We start from the raw sequence: 17,327 nt of genomic DNA on the forward strand, positions 1-17,327 counted from the left end.
TTTTTTATCACTATAGCCTATGAAATTTTAGCAGCCATTTAAATGCATTCATTCTAAGTGACTTTTTTTCTGATACTATCAGATAAGGCATTCTATATCATAACACAGTGGTCACATTATCTGCAAAAAATACAATCTCCATTTTCCAAAATGATGAAAGTGGACATCAGAGAGGTTATGTAATTTTTCCAAGGTCACACAGTAAGTGAATAAAGTCAGGATTCAAATTTTATTCAATCTGATTCCAACAGTATTTGTATGGAATATACTCTATAAATTATAATTGAATTGATTATGCATTATTTACTAATCCTGCTGATATGATCTATTTTTTGGTTTTTTTAGAAAAAGCTAATTCAATTCTCACTCATGCTGTTTAGTACAGCTCCTGGAATTTTTTTTCTCTCCTTTCATGCATTCTGACACTCTGTGTTGCTTCCATCTGTGAGTTCTGTCTCTGCATTCTCACTCCTGGACAAAAGTGGGTCACTTGCCCTGTGTGTACAGCAGGCCTGGTAGAGTGGCAGTTGTTTGGGTTGGTAGACTACAAGGGTGGGAACAGTCTTCTAAACAAACAAGACTGCCTTCTCCCGCTGTCCATACTTCAGGTGGTACTTTCAAAATGACTTTTTCCAGCCCCAGATGAACAGAGAGTAAAATTTGCAGCTCTTTTGACACCTGGCATTTGTAAGTGCAAATCCTCTTTACAGTCAGGTAGGGTTGGTGGCCCTGACATCCCAATTTGATAGGGATGCAGTTAGAATCACTGACTTGCCCAAGGGCAGATATTAACAAAGAAACACAGTCATGACTGAAACTCACAGTGTGCGATGAAGTTCTAGATTCTTTACTGTAACATCAAAGCATAATAATTAAAAACATAGATGTCTCGGCTCTCTGGATTTGAGCTAGTTACTTAAGGTTCCTCATCTTGGTGAGGTGGTCATATGAATTAAAGGAAATAATATTATGAAGCATCACGCAGAGTTAGGACACAATAAATAACATCTATTACCATTTATTGAGCCTATAGTGACAAATGCTACAAAACCCCTGAAGGAAGCACGACTCTGACATAAATTCTTAGTAAATTTAAAACAACTGAAAATAAATCTTCATGAACTGAACTGGCCTTGATGTGAAAAAATGTTCTAAATTTCAACTTTGCAAAGTGGAAAACACAGAAAATGGAGAAACGTGTGCAGAAAGTGAGGAGGAAATGAGACCTCGCCCACTCCTCAGGCTTGCTCTGGACAAACCATGAGGACGCACTTTTCCTCTACACGAAAGTCTGGCAGTAGTGCAGCCTCTCTGTGCAGCTTGGTGCACAAGCCGTCATTCCTTTGCCAAGTAAACCTTGTGCTCTTACTCAGTTTCTGTACCTAGGTATTTTACTTCCTTTTCGCCCTCTTTTTTTTTTTTTTTGTATTTTTCCCTTTCTCTTCTAAAATCTCTCTCCCTTTCCCTTTCTCCTTTAAAATTTTTACATATACAATCCCTGCTCCTTACTCACTTATCTTTTTCACTTTTTATTGACATATAGTTGACTTGTGCTTTGGCCCAGCCACTTCATTCTTCCTGGAGCTGTTAGTAATTGCCCTCTGCTCTTCCCCAGTAGCATGTTGGACACCTTCTGACTTGGGCGGGGGTGGGGGGGTGGGTTTGTGGGGGGAGGGGCTCATCTTCCAGTGCCATACCTTTTCATCACAGTCCATGGGATTCTCCAGGCAAGAATACTGGAGTGGTTTGCCATTTCCTCCTCCAGTGGACCATGTTTTGTCAGAACTCTTCACTATGACCTTTCTGGCTTGGGTGGCCCTGCAAGGCATGGCTCATAGCTTCACTGAGTTACACAAACCCTTTCATCATGACAAGACTGTGATCCATGAAGGGATGCTTTCGAACTGTGATGATGGATAAAATTCTTGAGAGTCCCTTGGACAGCAAGGAGATCAAACCAGTCAATCCTAAAGGAAATCAGCCCTGAATATTCATTGGAAGGACTGATGCAGAAGCTGAAGCTCCATTACTTTGGCCACCTGATGGGAAAAGTCAGCTCACTGGAAAAGACCCTGATACTGGGAAAGACTGAGGCAGGAGGAGAGGGAGACGACAGAGGATGAGATGGCTGGATAGCATCACTGACTCAATGGACATGAATTTGAGCAAACTCTGGGAGATAGTGGAGGACAGCACAGCCTGGAGGGCCATAGTGCTTGGGTTTTCAGAGTCAGACACAACTTAGCAACTGAATAGCAACATAATTGATTTACCATGCTGTGTTAGTTTCAGGCATGCAACACAGTGATTCAGTTATAATACTTACATATATATATATATATATATATACACATATATATTTTCTTTTTCAAATTATTTTTCCTTATAGGTTATTACAAAATATTGAGCATAATTCCCTGTGCTATATAGTAGAATGACCTCTTCTTTTAAAGATGTCATACTAATTTTTTTTTAAACCTTGGGTTTTGTGTGCCTGTGTGTACCTGTGTGTGTGTATATAACTTTGCTTGGTAATGAGAGTCATAGAAAACTGCCTTTCAGAAAACGTTATCACATTATGGTGATTCTGTGTGCCTTTTTCCATTTCTCAGAACTCCCTAAGTATGCATGACAATTACTTTCCAGGACCACAGAATTGCTATTTTGTCAACAAGCTAATGGCAACAAGTTGTTCTTCTAGGAGGACTACATATGTGCCCACAGATGGCTAATGTAATTTTGTTGTGACTTCTTTGTTCCAAGAGCAGAATAAGTAAGAGTTCGGGACCCAAACTGAAGAAGTACTAAGTTTGCATCTCTATTCTAGTCTTACTATTTACTAACTGGTTGACTGTAGGCAAGGCTACTAAATGACTTGAAACCTCAGTTCTCTCATCTGGAAAAGAGGGATAATAATGGCAGTTTCCTAATAGAGATATTATCAAAATTAAGAGTTAATATCAGTAAAACCCCTTGAATAGTTCTTAGGATGAAGGAAGAGGTATAAAGTTTTCACTGTTGCTACTATTGTTTTCATTAGAGTTGGGACACCTTGGATTGAATTTTGGCTTTACCACTTACTAGCAGAGTGAACTTGGGCTAGTGAAGTAGAGATAATTATCCTGACTCTGTTTATCCCCTCAATGTATAAAGAACAAAAAGCATGTTAATGTTTGATATTTTATTTTGTTGTAGAACAAACATAATAATTGCTATTTTGATCTTGAATTCTTTAAAAATAATCATTAATAGTAATAGAATTGTTATAATACTGAACTATTATCTAACTTCTTAGAGTCTTCATTTTTCATTCGCGTCTAATATTACAGTCCTCTTCTATACTGTAAGCTCCATGAAGGGAAGGGTAGGTACATCTCAGACATTTCTGTGAATTCCTTAGCATCTAGCACAATGCCTACTTGTGCAGGAACTCACATTCAAATGAATCAAAAGATTATGCATTCAACCAACTTTCATCTCCTGTTAGTCCAAGCATTATATCAAGTAACTTGAATAGATGATAGCTACCATGTAATACACAAAAAATTAAACGTGCATGATAGAATTCACTGTTCTTATCATAAGAAAAATTTAGAGTTGGAAGGAATTTGTAAATTTTGGTCTGTCTCCTTGCTCAGTGAAGAATACCATTTGTGATATCATCTCCTTTCATTCTCTGCCTCAAAAGCTACTCAAATTCAGAGTCAACTCTAATTCAACAATGTTAGTAAAGCTCACCCTGACAAAATAACAGAAACAAAAACAAGATGTTTTTCAAGTACATACTGTCAACTACAAATTGGCACTTGCCATCTACTTCTACAAGGAGCAAATTATGCGCTGCTGCAACTGCTGACTTGCAACACCCCCTGAAAGGAGTTCAGGGTGGAGAGCTGAGGCACGCTGTGCTCCGGGAAAAACTGGCAGAACAGATCTTCAGATAGATATTTTATGAACCAATTCTTTTATTTTGTGAACCAATTCTTGTATCTCTTCATATCTAGAAAAGCACTAAAATCCTTCATGGTGACAACTGCTCCTCCGGACTAGCAGAAACCTGCAAAAAAATATGAGTTTGATTGTATGTATTCCCCTTTCACCAAAACCACATATATTCTGACCATTCCCCTACCTCTTTGGAGCAGTTCCTCAGAGCTATCTGAAATGCTCTGAAAGTTCAGAGAAATGTCCTCATTTTGCCCCTAAATAAAACTTAACTCATAATTCTCAATTTGTGTGTGTATATGCATTTTTTAAGTCAGCAATACCATTTTAAAGATTTCACAAATTTTATCCCATTTGATGTCCACCCCAAGATGCTTTTGAACTGTGGTGTTGGAGAAGACTCTTGAGAGTCCCTTGGACTGCAAAGATATCAAACCAGTCAATCCTAAAGAAAATCAACCCTGAATATTCATTGGAAGGACTGATGCTGAAGCTGAAACTCCAATACTTTGGCCACCTGATGTGAAGAGCCAGCTCATTGGAAAAGACCTTGATGCTGGAAAAGATTGAAGGCAGGAGGAGAGGGGGACAACAGAGGATAAGATGTTGGATGGCATCACCAATTCAATGGACAGGAGTTTGAGCAAGCTCCGGGAGTTGGTGATGGACAGGGAAGCCTGGTGTGCTGCATTTCATGGGGTCACAAAGAGTCAGACACAACTGAGCAACTGAACTGCTGACAAGCCTTCAAAATAGATATTATTATCTATTTTATCTTAAAAATCAGGAAACCAAGTCACGATTAGATTAAATATCTTATTTCTTGTCATATAGATTGTAAGTGGAGGAACTGGGATTCACACCCAAGTCTATAAGATTCCAGAGCCCTAGCAGCATTTAAACCAAGGAACAACATTTCCTGTTCTGCTCATTGGGCAATTAATTTTGCAGTGAAAAAACTTCACAGTGCTGTCACTTGGACTATTGTCTTAAGCTTTTACTTGCATATGTTACTGTTACTAGTTTTTAGAAATGTTTATATCTTATTTTCTGGAAGTTTATATATTTATGTCTCCAAATGTGTAAAAAAAATATGTAAAAATAACTTACACATAGTAAAGTTTCCATAAATATTTGGCATATTCATTCAAAACACCATGAAAGGATATTCTTTTCAAATCAGTTTATTTCTGTGTGAGAAAATTACTCTTTCTGTTTAAAACTCCTTAGATTCCTAAAACAAAATGATAGAATCCTACTACACAAAGATTATGTAATCTATTGCCTTCATTTTATGATTGAGAAACCTAAAGATAATTGACTTGCCCAAGGTCACAAAGCTATTAACTGGCAGATCCATGGCCATGAACTCTGACCCCTAGAGTCACTGTCTGGTAATATTATTTCAGATACTCGAAAATAGATTTGAGGCCCGTCTTGGTCATCTTAGACCATGAAGTTTGAATTTTTCAGCATCTTAGACATTCTCCTAGTTTTAGCCCAGTTTTCCAATAGTCAAATTAACAAAGACTTTCTAAGGTACTGCAGGGAAACAGAAACATTCATTTATTATTGATAGCATTTTCATTGAGTATAATCTTTATGTAAAATAATCTGGCATTCTTAGGAATCAAAAATTTATCTGATTTCTGGTTTAGTTGTCCCATTTTGTAATAATAAAATTACATCTTAAGAAAATAATTGAAAGAAAAAGACCAATTTATTCAAAGATGGATTTAAATAATTTCTACCTAGAAATGGCCGAACATTTGGAGAATGTTTCTTTGTAGAATATATACTCATGGAAATGATGTGTAAGCCAGATAGCAATAAGAAAAAGTAAAAAAGAAGATGGCATATTAATTGCAACGTATAAGGATGTGAAGAAATTAGAATTGTAAATTGTGGATCCTTTAAGGTAAAAGGGTTCTTTGTCAAATCTTGCTATTTCTCCTTCTCTGGCATTGTTGATTAAACCCATAGTAAGAATTTTGGTGCCCAGAAGTGAAGGTAGCTAGAGTATAGGGTTGTTGGAAGGGTAGAGAGGAGCTGTATCAAGAACAGATCGGGCCAGGCTGCGAGTCAGTCCATTCTGAATTCTATGACAAAACGCCACAGACTGCATGGCTCACAAACAACAAAAATTCTTGAGAACAAGGATTGTGTTTAATTATCTTTGAATCCCCAGCATCTACCACAATGCCTGATGTGTGTGTGTGTTAGTTGCTCAGTCGTGTCCAACTCTTTGCGACCCCATGGACTGCAGCCCACCAGGCTCCTCTGTCCATGAGATTTTTCCAGGCAAGGATACTGGAGTGGGTCGCCATTTCATACAGTGGATAATAAGCAAATATTTGTTGAGAATCAATGCCCACATCCAAGACATTGAAAGTCAAGGGAAGATAGAAAGCAGACACTAGCATGAACTAGAATTATCAAAGAAAACTTTATTGAGGAGGGAAATATACAAAGGGTAGATCTTCTCATAATCAGAGAAGAGGATGCCAGTTACTGAAGGTAAAAGATAAAAAGCATAACGTGTAGTGTGTGATGAGGTGGGGACAGGTAAATGTGTTTTGTTTGATAGGAAGGAGAAGCAGTGAATGTATGACATAATTAAATACTTTGTTCTTATTAAAACTCTGCAGTACTATGTCCAGAGGTTGTTAATGAAGGCAATGATCCTAAACTTAGTCCTTTTGGAAACCTCAAGGTGCATCAAAGTCATATAAAAATGTTTCATTTAGACAAATTTTATATTATAAACAGTTTCCCAGATGACTAGTAGTAAAGAATTCACCTGCCAAGCAGGAGACAAGGGTTCTATCCTAGGGTCCGGGAAATCCCCTGGAGAAGGAAATGGTAACCCATTCCTGTGGGCTTGCCTGGGAAACCCCATGGACAGAGGAGCCTGGCAGGCTACAGTCCATGAGGTCACAGAAGAGTAGGACACGACTTAATGACTAAACAACAAAGAATATTATAAACAGTATAGGGGAAAAGCATGAGCTTTATAGGAGGGCAAATCTACATTTGAATTTTAGTTTTCCCACTTAACTATGTTATTAGGGCAAATCACTTAACTCTTTGAGCTTCAGTTTTCTTTCTGTAAAATGGGAGTATATTGCCTATCTCCCACTGGGCTGATGTGGGGCTTGAATGCAGTAATTCTTATCAGATATTCAGTGCAGTGGTTGGTATATAGTAGATATTTAGTACACATGAGCACTACTGTTATTTTTAATCATGTGACTTGATGAATTGGTGTGTGTATGATAAGTCAAGGTGGACATTTGGGTTACATATATTTGGGGATAAGCACACTTGAGTCTCCTTGATCTGAGGGTAATTGGAAATGGAAACAACTCAGAAAAAGATAACGTATAACATGGTGCCCCATGGCTGTTTGCCTCTTTAAAATGAAGTAAAGCCAACACTTTTGAGTCTATTGGCAATTGTATGATGTGAATGCTCATACAGGAAGCTAATAATTTTCTCTACTAACTACCTGCTGTACAAACTGTCATGCAAATACTGCCTTATGATTTATGTAAACATTGAAAAATCCCATGACTTTATTCTTATGCTTGGATTTTTTTCTGTGGTAGAATACCTAATTGAATTAATTTCAAGTGTGTTTGTCTGTAAACCAGCCAAATATTTCCTTTTAAATACTTGAGCTCTATGTTGAATATACAGTTATGGTTCTTAGCACATTACTTTGTTTCAGTAATTAGATTTCATCCTGTAATCCCTTAATGAGGTTTTAGTTCCACATATACTAGGCTGTCTCCAATCCATATTAAGTGAAGATTTTTCATCTTGTACAGGTTCTTCCAGGGGACCCAGCCCCCTAACCATGGGAGCCCAGGACACCCTCCCTGTTGCAGCAGCATTTACAGAAACGGTCAATGCCTACTTCAAAGGAGCAGATCCAAGCAAGTAAGCCTGGGGCTTAGTCCACTATATTCTCCAAACTCTGTGCTATTCAGTAGGGAACACTCCACATATAATTATTTCATTCCACATCCTAAGACAAAAAAAAAAAAAAATCTAGTCAGCAATAGCAGGTGACATACTTAGAATTAACTTAATTATGAATATTAACTCACTGCTTTCTTTAAAAAAAAAAAATATATATATATATATCTCCTCCTCATTCTGTGGCCCTTGGGGAAGCCAGTACCCCACGGGGCTCCTCCACGGCCCACAGCTAGAGGCAAGAGGATATATGTATATATATATTCCAAAAGGTCCAAACCTCTAATCTTACTACCCAGAAATCTCTGATTCAGTCTTTTTTGTAAGTTACAGGAAACCCTAACTCAACTCTGTCAACAATGAGAAAATGTATTATCTCATAAAAGGAAATGTCTAGATCATGTCTTTATTGTCTTAGTCTTTCCTGGCTGAAAGTCACTCACCTATAAATGAAACAATGGTGCATTTCAATGAGAACCTGGAATACAACTACCTTTCCATAACATATAGATTAGTAAGAGAATAAATTATATTAATATGTAACCCTTGTTAAGTAAGGAAAAACTAGCCAAAAAAATTGTAATCACAGCAAAGTAAAAATTTTAGATAAAAATGTACCATTGCCTATTTACATGAGCCTCATTTCACTTATATCAGTACGTCTTGACAATGGTCTTCACCTGAATGCACATGTGATGTAATTAGATACTTTGCCTCTCTGTAAGGAGTCCCCTGGATGGAGTTCAGGAAATCTATGGATCCCTTGAAATCATATTTCATATCTAATGTGTATGTCTGTATGCAAATTTGTCCATAGAGGGTCTACGGCATTCATTAATTTTACAAAGAGGTCAGATTAAAAAAAAAAAAAGGTCTCGTGATTGTTAGTCTACATTGAAAACTAAACACTTAAGTCAAACTGATTTTGAAGTATGTGACTAATGCAATTCCAGGTCTGAATTTGAAGGATAAACAAAGGACAAACCTGAGAGGGGAAAGAATTGCTTTTTGTTTTTTACTTGCAGGGACTAGGGCTTAGAAAACCTTGGTATCCATGGAATAAAAGATCAGAAAAAAATTAAATGTGCATATACTATAGAGAACTATACTGTTTTATAAAAAATTATAAACAGTGATGTTAAGGATAGTTAGGACGTAGATCTCTCTATATATTTTAAGTGAGAATCTATATGACTAATTGTTAATCCTCTTTACACTTCTGAAACAGTAGTGTTTTTTAGTCTAAATCTAAGAGTATTATGCTGGAAAAACTAATATAATTAGTAACTCTACTCCTATCTAGCCACTGGGATCTATCAACTTCCCTAAATATCCTTTGAATCAACACTCAGGTTTTATTCTGGGCCCAGAGTTGTGCAGAGAAGTAACCACTGTGGATTCTGGTGTCTTAGTTCATTTGGGTTGCTATAACAGATTAGGTGGCTTATAAATTACAGAAATTTATTTTTCAAAGTTCTGGAGGCTGAAAAGTCCCAAATCAAGGCCCTGGCAGATTCAGTATCTGATAAGAGCCTGCTTCCTGGTTCATAGGAATCTTATAGAGTGGAAAGGGCTAAGGAACTTTGTGGGTCTCTTATAAAGGCACCAGTCTCATTCATGAGGGTCCTACCGTTATGACCTAATCACCTCCCAACAGCCCCACCCAAATATTATCACACTGGGGATTAGGTCTAAATATATAAATTTTGGACATCACAAGCATTCTGGTTTCTTCCATGCCTTTTCTTTTTCATCTTCAAAGCAGGAAGATCATTTGCCACAACCACACATCAATAGAAATTAAAAGTTCATCATAGAGTATGCATTTGAACTGTTAGAGAAAAGTAAGCATCATGAGCTTAGTATACATACTTTATATACATAAATATGTGTTTGTTCTGTGGACTTCTTCTTTGAATGAAGAATTTAGATTATTTTCTGTATGACCAGTTCTAAGGACTGCTTATTACTGACTAATCTATACCTTAGAAAACTCAGGGTGCCTTAAATTACAGGTAGAAACACACCCCCCCAAAAAAACAACTAGTCAGAATTGTGGAGAGATATCTATAATGGAGTGAAAAACACTGGGAATCAGAGAAGAATGAATTCTTTTTTGTACACTTAGTAATTGGCTTTAATTCATTCATTTATTCAGAGAGATCTAATTTGTAGTAAGGATACTTCTGCCCCCTAAAATCTGTTCTCAATATATCATGTCACCCCTTTGCTCAAAATCTTCCTAATTTGTTCAGAGTAAAAACCAAATGCTTCATAATGATGTATAAGCTTTGTCCTTCGTGACCCATTTCGGTTGCCACCTCTCTGATCTTGTCTCTGTCACTCTCGTGCTTGTTCACGCCCCTCTAGCTACTCTGCCTTCCTGGCTGTTTGTCTTTCATCAGCCCAATCCCATCTGCATCTCAAGGTCTTTGAATCTGCTGCTCCTTCCACATTAGCGAGATCTTCTCCCAGGTATCTGAGTGACTTGCACCCTCCCTTCCTTCAGGATTCTGCAGCAGGCTTATCAGAGGCCATCCTTGTCCATCTGTGTAAAGCAGAAACTCTCCAGCCCTCTCTGTGGTCAACACTTCCTTTCTCCCTACCTCACTGTCTCTTTCTTGATAGTTAACATTTCAGCTGTTTTCTCATTAATAAACACTTTAATCAATGTGTTCCATGTTTTCAGTTTCACTGTCTGTCCCTTCTCCCACTAGAGTGTAAGCTTCATGAGAACTGGGACCTTGAGTATTTGCTCATTGTTGTATCCTCAGTACTTAAAACAGGACCTGGCAAGGAGTACCCAACGCATAGTTGCTGAACAAGTTGAGTCAAATTACTCACTTAACATTTACAGAATGTCTGCTATGTGGCCAATGTACTAGACAGTGGTATATTGGCAGTGAAGACAGTTGATATGGAAAATAAGACTTGCACAGAAATATAATGCAAAGCCCATTATAGGAGGAGAATAGATATGGGACAATGGGGTTAAGAAGTCCTTAATAATAATCTTTTTTTTAAACCCCAAAAGTGCTGTAGCAGCCTACCAGTCACTTGTGGAACTGTCCCTATCCAATCTGGGTTCTTCATCGTGTTTCAGTTTCCCCGGCACGCTATGACAACTGAGGTCTGTACCTGTGAGCCTGGTATCCATGACCTTGGCATTTCAATGATGTGGCACTTGAACCAAAGGAATTTTAGTGCTTTTCCTATCCCCTCCCAAATTACCTGAGTCTTTTAAGCATAACTGCATATATTGAATCTTTTTTCAATTATATTGTTATAAAGTAGTTGCAGCATATACTATATGTTGGTACATGGGAGATTTAGTATATTTCACTGAAATTATGAGATCTGAAACTTATGAACAGATTATGAAGTGACATGCTTCTAAATTTAATTTCACCTCCTGTGATGAAATTAGAAGTGAATCATTCTAATTGCTGTTGCTTCGTCATTCACTTTGAAGGAAACAACTCAAGTGATAAGTTTGATCATGGAGTGAGGTGGGGTAGAGGTTAAAGCCAAACACGGCACCACATGGAGAAATGATACAGAAAAAGCATGTGGGTTTGCTTTGCCTGCGGTTCTCTCACATCCTGTATCAAACATGTTCCCCCTGGTTTTCAGAACACACGTTGAAATGAGACATATACTACTTTATTTTATATTGTGACATATAATCCATTCAAATATGGTTTACGGTCTTTCTGAGTATTCAGAACACCTTGTAGCAGGTATATCTGAAACTTTCTAAGTAGCTCATAAGCAGAGAATTCCTTGACTTTGCTGCCACCTGGGGGAAACACATCTCCTGTTATTAGCTTCTATTTGAACAACCCTAGTTGCTGCTGCTGCTGCTAAGTTGCTTCAGTCATGTCTGTGCGACCCCATAGACAGCAGCCCACCAGGCTCCCCCATCCCTGGGATTCTCCAGGCAACACTGGAGTAGGTTGCCATTTCCTTCTCCAGTGCATGAAAGTGAAAAGTGAAAGTGAAGTCGCTCAGTCGTGTCTGACTCTTAGCGGTGGTAGGAACTAATTCTCTAATCCCAGGAAAACCTTGGTTTTCTCAGTTGTATTCTATCCTTCTCTTATCACCATATTTTTATTCAAGTGTCTGTCTCCTTGCTTAAATGGGAAGTTTGCTCAAGGTCATGTTTGTCCTGTTTCTCACTGCCCATTCTGTATATGCATTATATAATGTGTGGTTCATTGATTAGGCAGTTGATATATAATTAGGAAATGTATGAACTTATTTTTAAAACATTGTATTGAGTTCCTACTCTACACTGGGTTCTATGTTTTGCACCTTTGCCTTCCTAGAACCTAAGACACAGAAGTTGCCTTCACAGTAGTAGATAAAATAATGTGCAAGAAACTACAAAATAGTTTTTTTTTTTAAATCTGTCCATTTGTCCAAGGAACCTAAAGAAAGGAAAATCTAAAGAGGGCTGAATGGAAAGGATATTAAGGAAGGCTTTGGAAAGATCTGTCTTTGAACTGAATCTTGAAATATGAAAAGGAGTTTTTGCCTGGTGCTAAAGTCAGTGAAAAGGGATGATAAATAAAGGAAGGGAAGTAGCCTATGAACAGAAGTTTATGCTTGAAAAGAAATCCATGGGTTTAGTTATCAAAGCAGTAGAAGAAACATTTTATGTAAGGGATACATTTCTGACGACCTCACATAAATTAAGTCCACACATTTCCTGACCAAAATAGGCCAGCATTTCTGTTGACCAGCTATCACAATGCTGCTTGTGGCAAAAGGGACAACCCAATTCATGAGCCACTTGACCAGTTGACCTTGAAATTTTGTCATTCTAGACAAATTTGTGGGGATTCATATGATTTCACGTTTACTTCATAAAGTACATGTGTTAATATTTCCATATTGCAGTATTTCCGATTTCCATGATTTAAACTCACATGAAATATACCCACATCACTCACTGATGAGGACAGTCATTACTGTTGAACAAAGAATTTCCTTTAATGAGTGAGTATAGGTTGAAAATATTAATTATATATAGAAAATTTCAGATGATTTAGACATTGAATGGATTAATAAATCATCAAAGGTCTGACTCTGACAATTGAGATAAAGTGCAGAAATAAAATGTAGGTCAGGAGCGTAGGTGACCAATATATTGGCTTATACTGACAACTTCTCTCATCATCCACCCAACACTGTAAGCCCTTTGAAGACAGAGGCTGTTTTTGCTCATTTTTTAATTGCCTTCCCACTCAAACAACTTACATATGAGTCAATAAATGTTTATTGAATTAATAAATACCACCCCCTCCTCTTGATGACTTGCTTTCAAAAAACAAACTTTATCCTCTACCATGACACCATGTAGAGCTCATTTTGCAGAACCTGGGAAAAAACTGAGCAGAGTCCTTACCAAATAAAAAACATTCGAGCCACTGCTGCTAACAATATACTCAGTGATGGTAGATGCTACAGTCTAATTTTTAAAGTGCTCTGGCTAGCTGTTGTCTTCTTCTAGAGTTGTCAAATAAAACTTTCCATGTCTCGTATGTTGGAAAATGTTGGGTAGGCTCAGCTTAAGGGAAATTCCAGGCTTAGTACCAATTCATCACCAGCAAATCAAGCAAGGCTCATGAATCTAACACATAGAGAAGGAAGACAGCTGAGCTGACACCAAACTGGGAGATCAGCCATATTCTCAGGGAGAGATGGAGGGGCAAACTTCCAGACACCAAATTTCTCATTCAGAGCAGTTCAGAGTTAGAGATGATAATACCTGAGAGGGAAAAGGGTAACTTTAGGAAGCTTACCTGCCCCTCCACCTCTAACCCAAACCCAACTTTGCACATACAAGGCTATAGCAGTTCTTCACATAGCTATTTTGAATGTGTACCAAGGGCCATCTCACCTGAGCCATTTGCATCTCATCAGTCACAGTCACACAGCATACAAGGTGAGTATAGGGCGAATAGAGTTTCCTATATTCAAGTGTGAGCCAACCTTTCATTGACCAAGCTCAATTTCCCTAGAAAGTACACTAGGGAACAGTGCAAAGGTCAGTCATCCAGATGTATCCGAAAGTCGTAAAGAAGTTCACTCATTATAAATATTTATTATTTCCCAAAGAAGAATAATCATTTTTAGGTTTCTGCTTCTGGTCAAGATGGAGTAACCAATTGACCCTTCTACCTGAAAATACTTCAAAACGGACAAAATATATGAAACAATAATTTGCAAGACATGGGACCTCAGGGAAAGGACAGTCACGCCTGAGAGGTGAGGTGTGCCCTATGATTGCCCCGACTGACTTCCTGGAAAGTATCCAGGCCATGAAAATAGAGAGAGCCCACCAGCCTCACAGCTGTTCGTGGGAGAAGTCTCACTGAGGCACGCTACACTGCAAAACTGGCTGAGGAGGGCGCCCGAGGAAGCTAAGGGCTCCGGGCTCGGGAGAAGCTGGCAGCGGAGAAAGGACGCATATGGAGTCTGGAGCCGCGGACCCAGCCACAGGAACCTCAGGAGCCAGACGCTATAGAATCTGCCAGTGTCACTGGGGTGGCAGTACCCACACCCTGGGGCACCACGTCCCTCCTGCACTGCAGGAGCCTGATTCTAGATAAGCCATGAGCACTGCAAGAAGCCTGCCTAGCAAGCACACTGCAACGAGGACGAGAGAGAGAGGAAAAAAAAAAAAAAAAAAGCTTCGTTTTGCAGTGTCTCTCTAGTGCCCTCTACTGACAAAATATAACATAGTGCCTGTTGGCCAAGGAAAAATACATACCTTAAGGGCCCGATACTAATTCTCTAAAAGCAGGTAGTAGAGGGTGAATTGAAACTCCATTAGCTTTATTTAGAAATTGACACAGAGATCCTAAATTTCATGTGGAAATACAAAGGACCTAAAATAGGCAAAACATTTTTGAAAAAGAACAAAGTTGGTAGAATAATGTTACTTGATTTCAGAACAATTTAAAAGCTACAGTATCAAGACATATTGGTTGTGGTTTAACGATGGACAGAATAGATCAATGGAACAGAACAGAGAATTTAGAAATAGACCCACACATATGTGGACAACTGAATTTTAACAAAATTGCCAAGTGGATAAATTCTCCAGATGGTAGTAGGATGATTAGATATATTCATCCACACAACTAAAAAATAAACCCGGACATATACCTCACAGGAAATATGCAAAAATTAGCTAAAAATGGATCACAACACTTAATGTAAAACTAAAAATAAAAAATTTCTAGAATAAAATAGGCGAAATTTTTGTGACTTTCAGGTTTATGATTTCTTCGATAAGACTCCAAAAGAATAAACTGATTAACTAAAACCCATAAAAGAATAAATTGATGAATTAAAAATGTCTGCTCTTTGAAAAAAAACAACTTCTTCAAAGTTATTAATACTCTAAAGAGAAAGAAAAACAAGCCAGACTGGGAAAAAATCTTTGCAAAGCATATATCTGTTAAAAATATTTGTATCTAGAATGTACCAAAAACTCCCAAAATTCAGTAAAAGAACAGAAAACTCAGTTTATAAGCTTGGCAGAAAGTTTGAGCAGACAGTTCATCCAAGCAGATAAATCACAAAGAAACACACAAAAAGATGCTAACATCCTTAGCCATTAGGGAAATGCAGATTGCAACAACAATGAGATACCATTACTCACCTATTAGAGTGATTAAAATTAAAAAGACAGACTACCAAGTGTTGGTGAAGATGTGAAGGAATTAAAACTCATACTCAGCTATGCTTTCCACTTCAGAAAACAGTTTGGCAGTTTCTTAAAAAGTTAAAGTTACACCTACCATGTGATCCAATCATTTCACTCGTATTTATCCAAGAGAAATAAGAGCACGTGCCCATAGACAGACTTGTACACACATATTAATCACAGATTTATTTGTAATAGGCAAAAAAATGGAAAGAATTCAAATGTTATTCAATAAAGGAATTTTTTTTAATTGCCTGTGGTATATCCATATTCTACCCAGCAATAAAAAGACATGAACTATTAATTGCCACACTATGTAAGTGAATCTCAAAATAATTATGCCGAATGGAAAAAGCCAGATCAAAAAAATCACACACCTTTTGATTCTGTTTATATAAAAATTTTAGACAGTCCAAACTAATGTGTACTGTCAGAAAATATATTAGCGATTGCCAAGAGATAAGGAGGAAAGGATGGAAAAGTACAGGAGAGAAAACCAAAAACACAAGATGAAACTTTTAGGGACGTTGGAGATCTTGACTATCTTGATTGTGTGATTGTTTCACAGATGTACATTATGTCAAAAAATATGGAATTTTACGCTATAAATAAGTACCAGTTGTATATCAATTATATTTCAATAAGGCCCTTTTTATTTTTTAACTTTTATTAGCCGACAGTTAATTTACAGTGTCATGTTAGTTTCAGGTATACAGCAAAGTGAATCAGTTATGCCTGTACACACACCTACTCTTTTTCAGATTCTGCTCCCATATGATCATTACAGAGTAGAGTTCCCTGTGCTGTATAGTAGGTCCTTGTTAGTTATCTATCTTACATGGATTTGTGTGTATATGTCAATCACAACCTCCCAATTTATCCCTCCCTGGCATACCCCATGGTAACCATAAGTTTGTTTGCTACATCTGTGACTTTATTTCTGTTCTATAAGTAAGTTCATTTGTCATATTTTTTTTAGATTCCATCTATAAGCGATATGTGATATTTACCTTCCTCTGTCTGACTTACTTAGAATGAAAATCTCTAGGTGCATCCCATGTTGCTGCAAATGGCATTATTTTATTCTTTTTTTTTATGGCTGAGTAATATCCCATTCTGTTAGATGAGCAGCACATCTTCTTTATTCACTTCTGTGTTGATGGACATTCAGGCTGCCTCCCTGTCGTGGCTATCGTAAACAGTGCTGCAGTGAACATTGGGGTACATGTATTTTTCGAATTATGGTTTTATCCCAATATAAGCCCAGAAGTGGGATTGCTGGATCAGACAGTAGTTCTATGTTTAGTTTTTTAAGGAACCTCCATACTGTTCTCCATAATGGTTGTACCAATTTAGATTCCCAACAGTGTAGAAGGGTTCCCTTTTCTGCACACCCTCTTCAAGCTTTATTGTTTGTAGATTTTTTGATGATGTCCATTCTCATCAGTGTGATGTGATATCTCATTGTAGTTTTGGTTTGCATTTCTCTAATAATTAGTGATGCTAAATAAAGCTTTAAAAAAAAAAAGGATTATTCTTCCTTCCAAATTATCATCCAGCTGTATTAACTTATGTATGTGACTGATTTTATAGTTTCAACCAAATAGACAAGTTAACGGAATGAAGATCTAATTAAGTGGGAAGCAAAAAGTTTACCCCATGAGTCCATAAAAGAACATAA

The 17,327-nt window shown here is 37.5% G+C and overlaps 1 protein-coding gene across 3 annotated transcripts in view; it reads left to right on the plus strand.

The window, feature by feature from the left end:
* SGIP1 (SH3GL interacting endocytic adaptor 1) overlaps positions 1-17,327 on the plus strand; it is a 230,796-nt gene that overhangs the window by 192,364 nt on the left and 21,105 nt on the right. For all 3 annotated transcript variants that reach the window (XM_069563671.1, XM_069563583.1, XM_069563754.1), the window contains one exon: positions 7,776-7,887. In XM_069563671.1, the coding sequence (XP_069419772.1) occupies positions 7,776-7,887 (112 nt within the window). The remainder of the gene's footprint in view (positions 1-7,775; positions 7,888-17,327) is intronic.

The sequence above is a fragment of the Ovis canadensis genome, chromosome 1, assembly GCF_042477335.2.
Source record: "Ovis canadensis isolate MfBH-ARS-UI-01 breed Bighorn chromosome 1, ARS-UI_OviCan_v2, whole genome shotgun sequence".
Lineage (NCBI taxonomy): Eukaryota > Metazoa > Chordata > Mammalia > Artiodactyla > Bovidae > Ovis > Ovis canadensis.